Source organism: Montipora capricornis, chromosome 6 (genome assembly GCF_036669925.1).
Source record: "Montipora capricornis isolate CH-2021 chromosome 6, ASM3666992v2, whole genome shotgun sequence".
NCBI classification, from domain to species: Eukaryota; Metazoa; Cnidaria; class Anthozoa; order Scleractinia; family Acroporidae; genus Montipora; species Montipora capricornis.
Window position 1 is genome coordinate 69552021 of NC_090888.1, and position 10000 is coordinate 69562020.

At 41.0% G+C, this 10000-nt stretch overlaps 2 protein-coding genes across 2 annotated transcripts in view; both read left to right on the forward strand.

The window, feature by feature from the left end:
- The window catches only part of LOC138053045 (chromatin assembly factor 1 subunit B-like), a 13698-nt gene extending 7504 nt beyond the window's left edge, over positions 1–6194 (forward strand). The window contains exons 8-14 of the mRNA XM_068899726.1: positions 446–542; positions 2686–2755; positions 2840–2925; positions 3401–3440; positions 4416–4541; positions 4626–4783; positions 5234–6194. Of these exons, the coding sequence (XP_068755827.1) occupies positions 446–542; positions 2686–2755; positions 2840–2925; positions 3401–3440; positions 4416–4541; positions 4626–4783; positions 5234–5967 (1311 nt within the window). The 3' untranslated portion in view covers positions 5968–6194. The remainder of the gene's footprint in view (positions 1–445; positions 543–2685; positions 2756–2839; positions 2926–3400; positions 3441–4415; positions 4542–4625; positions 4784–5233) is intronic.
- A 2317-nt stretch (positions 6195–8511) lies between these two features.
- LOC138053481 (coiled-coil domain-containing protein 181-like) overlaps positions 8512–10000 on the forward strand; it is a 10293-nt gene continuing 8804 nt past the window's right edge. Inside the window, exon 1 of the mRNA XM_068900111.1 lies at positions 8512–9517. Coding sequence (XP_068756212.1) covers positions 8624–9517 — 894 coding nt within the window. The 5' untranslated portion in view covers positions 8512–8623. The remainder of the gene's footprint in view (positions 9518–10000) is intronic.

Consider the following 10000-nt stretch of genomic DNA (forward strand, 5'->3'; position numbering starts at 1 on the left):
TTGTAATTGGCACAAAATGGCAAAAATGTTTTCAGCTCACTTTATTGTGTTTCTTGACCATAATTTATTAGGTACAGCAGGTATATGAACTGATAGCCAGGGAGCCAATTAAAATGCTGGAAATCTGATATCCATTGTTCAATTTTAAAAATAAACTTAAGTCAAATATACTACACCTTTCCTGGATTTTTTTTTTCTATGGCAATGTAGGTTCAGTCTTTGGGTCTTAATTTCTTTGATGAATAAGGGCTGGATGGGGAGATGCAGCTTGAAGGGAAGGGTTGAACAAATAATTCAAGAAATAGTACATGGGAAGCAGCATCAACATAAGATAAAAGGTAGAAAACTTGTAAATGAGGATAAGTCACCCTTCTCCCAAGGTTGTCCACCCTTGATCCCTGATGACATGACAGATCTTTAACATGGTTGGTATGTTCTTTTTAAGTCCCTGAAACAAGGAAAAATGTTCCATGATGAGACTATGCCATCCTTTTTTCGTCGTCCAAGTTATTCCCCAGATGGTTTTTTGTTAATAGTCCCAGGTGAGGTGATTATGACCTTTATTTTGCCACCTTATATCACTATCATTGATACCTTAAGGACCCTGACAGTCTGGTGAGTTTAGTTCTGAGAAGGGCTGTTGGTTTTCACTTTATTCGTGACAAGTGTTGTGTGCCAGTTGTCTGATGTGATGGAAGTCTGTCTGTTGAGCCAATGATGATGTTATTGGCTTTGAAGACTGTGAACAGCGATTCTCACAGTTCTGTAGTTCTTACAGCCAAAAACATGGTGTTTCTGTTAACCAAGAAGCTCACAGACCAGAATATGTAGACATTTTGACAGACAACCCACTTTCACTTTCCTCTGAAGATGATTCTGCTTTGGTTGTCAACAGCCATTCTCAGGACTTCATATTCACCCCAATGATGTTCCCCAAGATTTGTTATTCCTGGGTGACCCGGAAAACACTAACCCATGGTCCGTGGACCCTCCTACGCACCAGGTCCATGGACTGCCTTACGAACCGGTCCATGGACTACCCCTACAGAACCCCTCTACATACCACTCCAAAACAACATAATCATAGAAACAAATAAAGTAAAATAAATAACAACTAAATATTTGACTTGCCGGTTATCAGGATAGACCACTTGTCTAGGGGAAATCTTAACCGTTGCGCTCCGCAAATTTAACGGACTAAGGCTCAGGCTCAGGCTCAGGCTCAGGCTCAGGCGCAAGGTATATTAATCACATATGTTGCCACTTCTTTCGTTGTGAACCGGAGTCCTTCGAAGAAGACCGACAATAACTAAGTTCTTTTTGTGTTCATTTGTACTCCACCATTTTTTCCGGATCGTTTTCCCACGGGTTTATGAACTCGCCCCAGGCTTTATGATATCTCTCTTTTGAACAAAATGGTGGAAATTAAACTCAGTTATTTTCTCAAAGCACTCCGGTCCAAACTGAAGGAACTAGCAATATGTGATTTATATACCTTGCGCCCGAGTCCGAGACTGTGAGATATGTGATTTCTCCAACTTCAGTGGTCTATCCAGACAACTGATAAGTCATTGAAATCTTTAGTTTTATTTCTTTAACTTTATTTATTTATTATTTCTGTGTTGTTTTGGGTTTGTCCGTAGAGGGGGTCCATGGTGGTAGTCCCTGGACCCAGTCCGTTGGGGGCGCCATAAACCGGGAGTCAGTGTTTTCAGGTCACTCGTTATTCCTGGGTTCAAACTGTTTTCAGTATTATTCATAGTACACGGTCACCTATTGATCCATTGTGAAATAATAGTTGATCCAGTTGTGATTTGATGTTAAGTGGGTTGCAAGATTACCACAAAATCATTATCACAGTAGTTTTTCTGATACAAGGTGTACTGTTATAAGTCGCACTTTTAACTTTCAAACTTGATGGCTTTCATGCCACAAACTGAAAATCTCATCTTCAGCTTTGCATGCGGAATGGAATCACAAAAAAGACTCTAGGTGAAAGCGCATTCACAGTCACAGCTCAGTAGACTATGGAACTCTCTCCCAGAAGAGCTGTGAAGCAAGAGCGATATAAACAAGTTCAAACGCCACCTTGAGGCGCACTTTTTTACCAATTGAAAGCATTTTAACACCTTAGTTGGACTGATCTTAGCTTGCTTTGTTCTTATTTTATTACAATAATTTTATTATAATGCATGTATCATACCAGTTCTCATACTTGGATTCTATTTAGTATTCACTGGGCTTATTATTTTATGACTGTTATTATATTATTTCTTTCTAATGCTATTTATTCATATTGTAATGTGCACTTGATCAAACTACATGTATTTGTTAACCTGTGCAATAGAAGTGTTATTGGTACTTTCTTGCTGGTGTTTTTTGTTGTACAATGCTAAGAATTGAAGGCCATCATCACAAACATTAGTGTGAAGCCACAATTTTGGAATCACAGTAAAGGGATGACTGGGACGAGTTTAACATAAAAAATGGCAGCAAAGGATCGAAGAATCATTCCTACACAAGTTTTGCTCCAAGAAAATACTCGGCTATAAGACGCACCTTGATTTTAGGTCACATTTGCAGCCAACAAGTAGTTTCTATCAGAAAAAAATATGGTGCGCCTTATAACCGAAAAACTACGGTATTTTAAGTAAATTGCTGAGTTATTGTATTCTTGTTTGGCAGCTGGTCGTCTTGACGTTGGTGATCAAGTGGTCAACACAACTTATGTATTCACACGGGCTTCCCCTAACAAGTGAGTCTTTTTGCTATTGGCTTTAAAACAATTTTTGTCAAGTTTAAAATACAGTGTAAATGAACTTTTTTTCCTTCTTTTTAGACCAGTGCTATACCTTCCTAGTCCTCAGAAGGCTTCTGTTGCGGTGCGATTTTGTCCAATACTATTTGAGCTCAGGCAAGATGATGGTATGTGTTAAGTCTCAAGGCTTACTGCTTGTATGACCATAAGTGAGATATTGTTCTCTAAATTTTTATTCGTTCATTCAGTGAACCCTGTCTTGTGCTTTAGCCTGGATTTTGGTCTGTAAGCGAGCAATCTCCTCTAGTTTCCTCGTCACTGCTAAGTTTTGGTATGCCCTTTTTTGTCTTCCAAAAAGAGTATTAGTCCATCTCAAGAGAACTCTTGGCATCCTCATGTTTGAGGCATCAAAGAGTGATTCCTTACAACAAAAAGAGGTGCCCCTATAGACAGTCTTTTGATTCCTACAACTGACCAAAAATGCACGGACACTTTTAAAAGGTTAACCTTCTGCTTCGTGTTTCTTTATTCCCTGGGGAAGGCATGTAAAACTTGGGACAAAAAATTATATTGACAGGTAAACTTCTGAGATCATTTGGTAACATGAAGAGTAACTAATTCTTTCTTTTGATTTAAAATCAGCTGATGCAGCAGAAGAAAAGTTTTCAAAGAGTTTGTTCAAGTACGTTTCACTTACTCTGGTGAAGTAAACACATTAACAAATTTATTTGCAGTAATGACTATTGGGAATAAATACCTGGAGTCAACTTGATGCAATAATGTAACTGCAGTTTAAAAAAGCTCTCTTTTTTTTCTTATTCAACAGAGCCCACCGTGTTTATACTTGGGGGTAGTTTTCAAAACTTGAAGCACAAATCATTTGGGGAAAGTCCAGCAGAAGGGTTCACTTTTAGACCAAAAAGTTTCAGCCAGTTTCAAGCAAAATCGAAAAACTAGCCGAAAATACAACATAGTTATTATACGCCCCAATCCGTGATCTTCAATTCAGAAATAATCAAAGCTCACACTTAAATTTAACATTCATGCGCTGCCTCATCACAGAAAAAAACTTGCACAAATAGGATTTCAATAAATAAACTGGCATTATCAAGAGTCACAGACTATTGTTTTAACTCTGGTTGGTGATTCAAAACCAGGCACTGTCACCATATTATTTCCTTATACAATGTGTTTTTCTTTTCTCGCTGTCTCTATCCTCGTAAGTGTAATTTTCCACTGTGCTAACGATCTGTCCAAGGAGAGTTGTTTAGAAACTCAATTGATTTTTGAGCATTTTAGTCTGTGGCTCGTGATTAATAGATCCTCCTCAAAGGTTTGAGCCGGTGTGAGTTGACTGTATTAGTGGCATTCAGGTTTTACTTCCGCCCTGATATCTGTGGTATTGGTTTGATTTCAAAGATGTCTTAAATATTCCTTTCTTGTGCCATTTCAGGGTAGAAAACTAGCACTTTACATTACCCTCTAATAGTTAAGTCTGTTGAAATATAAGTGCTGCACGGCCAATGTTTGCAAAAACGTAACCCTTCCTTTTACTTGGACATATTTATTGCCGTAACATTGACATCTTAAATTCCCACGATGGTTTACATGGGTAGGAAACTAGCACATTACCCTCTAATAGTTAAGTCCATTTCAGGTTACCTTATCGCATGGTATTTGCTGTGGCTACTTTGGATTCAGTTCTGTTGTACGACACTCAGCAAGCAACTCCATTTGCATTCATTGGCAATATCCATTATGCAGCCCTGACTGATGTTACTTGGTACGTGAATAAAATCAAAATGCACAGCCACAGTTCTTCTTATTCTTGGAAATTGACCATTGTCATGGCTATGTCATTTTGCAGGTCCAGTGACGGAGCTATCCTTGTAGTGTCATCTTCTGATGGCTACTGCTCTACTATTCACTTTCATGAAGGAGAACTCGGCAAACCTTATGACCTGTCAGTGGCGCAGGTCTTGGAAAAAAGCAGTCCCAATATGAGGCAGAATATGGATGCCTCAGGTAGGGCAACAGTGGTTTTTACCTTTCTTCTCTCTAGAGTCCTTGATACGCGAGCAATGGAAGCACTGGAAACCGACGACTGGTAGAACACCAAATCCTGGTTCGACAATATTTGTACATGTGTGAAGCTTAAAAAAAATGCAGTGTAAACTTTAAAAAGTGCTGTGTTTGAAGGAAGGGATAGGAGAGTTATCTTTGTGAGTTGAAATTTTAAACTTAACCTTGTAGATGATCGCTTTACGTTTTCCTTTCACAAAAGATGGCTAGGAAAGGTACGTCGTAAAACGCACTCCGTGTTCCATTTCCATTTTTCCCTCATACCCACTGATGCAGTCCACAACTTGTCTAGCTAAACGGAAGGTGAAAAGTGAGGTTTTGAATGCTGGTGGTCAGTGATATTCTGAAAAATGAGTGGTTTGCTTTTTAAATCTCTGGCTTTCACTTTTGCAGGAAAAAGGCCCACCTCGTCACCAGCCGCAGAAAAAGCTGGTAATGATGACAAGACCGGTGATAAACTGACTTTTCCAACTGGCAGAAAGGACCCTGCAGCCTGCAAGATAAGCAAGTTTACTGTGCCAATGAAAATTACACCAACTAAACCTGGTGTTAAAGCAACACGAAAGAGAATCGCCCTTACTCCAGTTCCAGAGACAGAAGCTGTTACGTCACAAATCACAGTGTCCCCAAACCAGGCAACTTCTACTTTTGTCACAGGAAATTCAAATCCGGGATGTATTACCGTCAATCAGATAACTCCACGACGTATTCCTCTCACGCCATGGTTATCAAATAATGTAAATGCAGCAGACCAGGCTCTCGGAACAAGTGATAAACCTACCACAACCATTAAAAGTCAGACAACAAGTAATTTGGGCATGAAGGTGATAGATTCGACTTCAGAGCATCAACCAACTCTGAGGGAGATTTGTGACTCAGCTGAAAAAGACACTTCGAGCGAGTCACCATTTACGGTCACGACTGATAAGGAAAACAGCCCATCCAACCAAACACAAAAGAACGGTCATCCACAACCCCGACGAATTGCACTCACAACCCTCACACCTAAAGGAAAAGACAATGCAAACATTCCTGGACTTCAAGAAGGCTCAAGAAAATTAAAAATCCACTCTGCACCAAGGAGACCAATACCTCTGGAGCCTCAAATAATTGTGCTTGACGATTAGGGAAATTTCCATTGAAAGGGCCTGACTTAAACTTGGAATTTTGGCCCCTGGATTACAATGTAAAAAATATTAGGCAAAGATGTTCTTTTAGATGCGGCAGTTGGGCGTGAAAGCCCTTGACATTAAAAGAGAAACAGTGCGACTTTTAGTTTATTTCTTTTCTATATTTTTGTTAATGCGTCATTGTTGTAGCAAACAAATAAATAAAAAATAATGATGGGAAAAAATGTACGAAAAACCCATTCACAGGACGTCGATGTTTGAGTGAGACCCCAGCACTTGGCTAAGTAGCCAAGAAGCCCTTCAAGCTAATTAGTCCTGCCAAGCCGGCCACACGCTGGAAAGGTTAGACCACAATACCGGGAAATCTGTGCCCTACTAGTACTCTTTTCGAATATTGTGTGGGGTATTTAACGTCTCACATAGTGAAAGAACAAGGGCTGTGAGACGGGACCCTCGACTTATTATCCTTATCCAAGAAGAGTAGAAAGTCTAACCATTTGCATATTAAGTTACAAAGGCACTCAGGTGGGGGAGGGGACTCCCATCTAAAAAGGGGAGGGATGCTCGTCGGAAATTTTAAATTAAAACCCTAAAGGAGACCAATTTGGCGTGGCCCAGGCTTTTTTGACCCCTAAAAAAGACCATATTAAAACACAGAGAAACAAAATACCGTGACTTTGGCAAAGACATAATCATCTAATACTTTCACCTACGTGAAGAAATGTAAAAGTGTAAATATGCACTTTTATATTTCTTCGCGCGCAACCGTAAAGGAGACCTTCACGGCTACATATGATTGCGTTGTGAGACCAAAGTCCGAAATTTACACCCTCCCCCCCCCCCCCCCCCGGGGAAATGCAGCACTTTCTCTTCAGTTATCTAAACACCCTGCGTGTCCGACCAGGGTCGAGCCAGCGATCTCTCGCACAAAATCCAGTGCATTCTCGATTGCGCCTTGTGGTCGGCTATGTAGTATGTGAGCAAGGCAACGCACTGTACTTGTTATGTAATGTTCGCGGCCACTGCAGAGCGCACAATACCCCCGACCCATACACCCCTAAAAAGTGCAGTACCTCATTCTCATGTGTTGCAAATCAGCACCTGTCTCACCAGGGAGAGGTTCTTTCCTCGCCTTCAATGGGCGTTTGGGATAGACGAGAAGGACATTTTCTCTTTCATTTCAGTTACATGAAGTTAACTCGAGCACTTTTCTCGTCAATTTAATTTGAAAAAACACGCTATTAATTCCCAAGAATTTTATAGAACATGTAATCTGATGTAATGAAGGTCGAGAAGGTTGTATCTAGAGCACACGAGACAGTTGCATCATTGATGACCACTAGACCATCGAAACAAGCCGATGAGCCGATTTCCTCGTCTATGCTATTAACCCTTATGGTGACCCTTCAATAAAGGAGAGACGTCTATGAGAACGCCATGCCATCTCTTCTTGTTCTTCGAAAGGTGATCAACCTGCGAGCAGGCTCCCGAACAAATATTTGGAGGCGGTGCTCTGGCAGCTCCACCGTTTTCTTGTACTCGCGGAACTAGCAGAGTAGAGACCTATGTGATGCCGGCTACTCGTCTCCCACAGTTCAAACAAAACCACCTGTTTGAAACCACGTAGCTGGCAGGATATTTTATCGCGGGAGTACATCGATGGTTGCTTCGTCGTGTTTTGGCCGCGAGGATTTCAAAACTACTAGGCCCCATGCTAGTCGCGGCCCACTCGCGCCAGAACCATCATACTCGCGAGTGTTTAGATAATCAAGCGAAAAAATATCCCGCTGGCTACGCAGGCTAGGAGGCGAGCCGGTTGTCACCACTGCTCCAGCCCTTCGAAGTGCGCGAGCTCAGAACGTTAAAGCTCGTACTGTCGCTCGTACTCGGTCTCGTACTCGTAGTCGTCATAGTCCTCCGATATAACGGTGTCTAATGATCGATCTAATACAGACCATACAGACCGAGATAACGGAATTACATAAAGAATTTTCACTTATCAATACGCATGCGCACCTTTGTTATTTTCTTACTTGGCATCAGTTTGTATACCACAAGGACAGCATGTTATAAAAAAGTTGTGTATATATATTTTACTCAGCAAATTAAGATAGTATCTCGTGATGACAGGCCTCGTGAGAAGTCCTCTTCTCGCACTTCGTGCGACTGCGCGTTATTGGCTGTCTGAAGTAGAAAAGTAGTTTTGTAGTTTTAAGTGATCGACTATTTTTGAGTTTTTCATCGAGTGAAATGTACATGTATTTTATAATGTTGAACAACGATTACTGATCCTTACTAGGTCGTTGTCAGACAGACCTTTCGAATTATTATCCGATTTGGGACAATTTCATTCCTAATTTGTAATTCGATCGCAGTTTATATTTTGCTGAGGCCCATGGCAAGGTGATTTAAAAGTCTTCCTGATCGAAAAGATTTTATAAGTTATCGGAATCGACGAGTATGACGGCCAACCACAGGGCTCGGTTCGGTCACATGACACCGACTAGTTCCCATGCCTTCAGACCTTTCCGAACCCTGCCATGTTGCTGAGTTGCCACAGGTGACAGGAACAATAATAAGTGCAATATAAACATCTCTTGATTAGTCGCCACCGAAAACCTCGGCGAATTATTCTTGATAACTCACAGAAACCATGGAGAGTGATTTCGACAGATTTGACGGCGAGCCGCATAATCCAAGTAGAGTTCGGATCTCGATTACGCAGGCATCTTTTTCGGAAGAAGAAGACGAAGATAAACTAGACAAACCTCGTGTTAGATCCGATTCAGACAGTAGCATAGACGATAAAGAAATGGAGAAATTGATGGAGGAGAATGACAGCCACGATAATGGACAATTGCAAAACGGAGGTGTTAATTCGTCAGGGCAAGACGATTATGTGGGAGCGGTCGAAGATGAAGAAGTTAGTAAAGCTCTTGAGAATGGCGTGACTTTGGGCGAAGATGCCCATCTGCCAAAAGAAAGCCATGAATTCCTGGACAGCAGTGTCGGTTCAGATGAATCGCAAGATGGTGCAAACGGTGATGTCTCGCCAATGAAAAGTCCTGCCATGGAAATGATCGGAGATCGTGTTCTCATAGAACGTGATGGCAAATTCGAACTCGTTGACGTAAGCGAAATTAAAGCTGAGTACTTTGACATGTTAGGTATAGCGGACACAAACAACCATACTCCCAGCGAGGGAACGGCAAGTGACTTGACTGAGAATAACGTAAAGAATATTGAAGAAGAAAAGCCTGAAAAGAAACCTAGGCCGAAAACATCTTCAGTTGATGATTTTCATCGAAGAACTGAAACGAAAAGAACTGCTCGAGATCTAAACAGAAATCGAAGCCAGAGCGCGAAAGCTGATCGGAAACGAAACGATGAGTATTCCTACATTAAATCCGCATACGCAATGACTGAACAACAGCTGGAAATAAGAAAGAAATGCAAGAAAGCGAAACTAAGGAGGCAAAAAGAAGAGCAAGAGAGAGAAAGAGAGGAAGAACAGAGGAAAAGGGAAGACGCAGAGAGGGCATTTCAGGTTAGTACAGTTAATTAATTGTATTTCGGTGGGAAGACTCTTCAAACGTATTCAAATATTGCCAGCTGATGTCATTTTTATGGACATATTGGCACTCCTTTAGAGTATTTGATATTAAATGCCAGAAAAAAAGAAAAAAAAAACGGCACATCGAGTGTCATGTTTTTTGTAAAGGACTCGCGTTAATTATTCAATTCAATTCTATTCAATTTATTTCCTCTTGATGTAGTTACTTAGTTTAATTACATACATTTGTAGTTGCTGACGATGTTACTATTGTATTAAGTAAAAGAGCTTGAGCATGGTGGCCAAATAAACCATTCGGTTTCCTAGTTGGCCCCCATGTGCAATTGATTAAAACGTTTGACCTATTATGCGCCGATCAACGTGAAACTTCAACATCCCCCCGGCCCTCCCCGAGCAAAGTTCGGGCATTTGAACTTGGATCGTTCCAATTCCCGCCCCCTCGGGCAAAAATGGTGT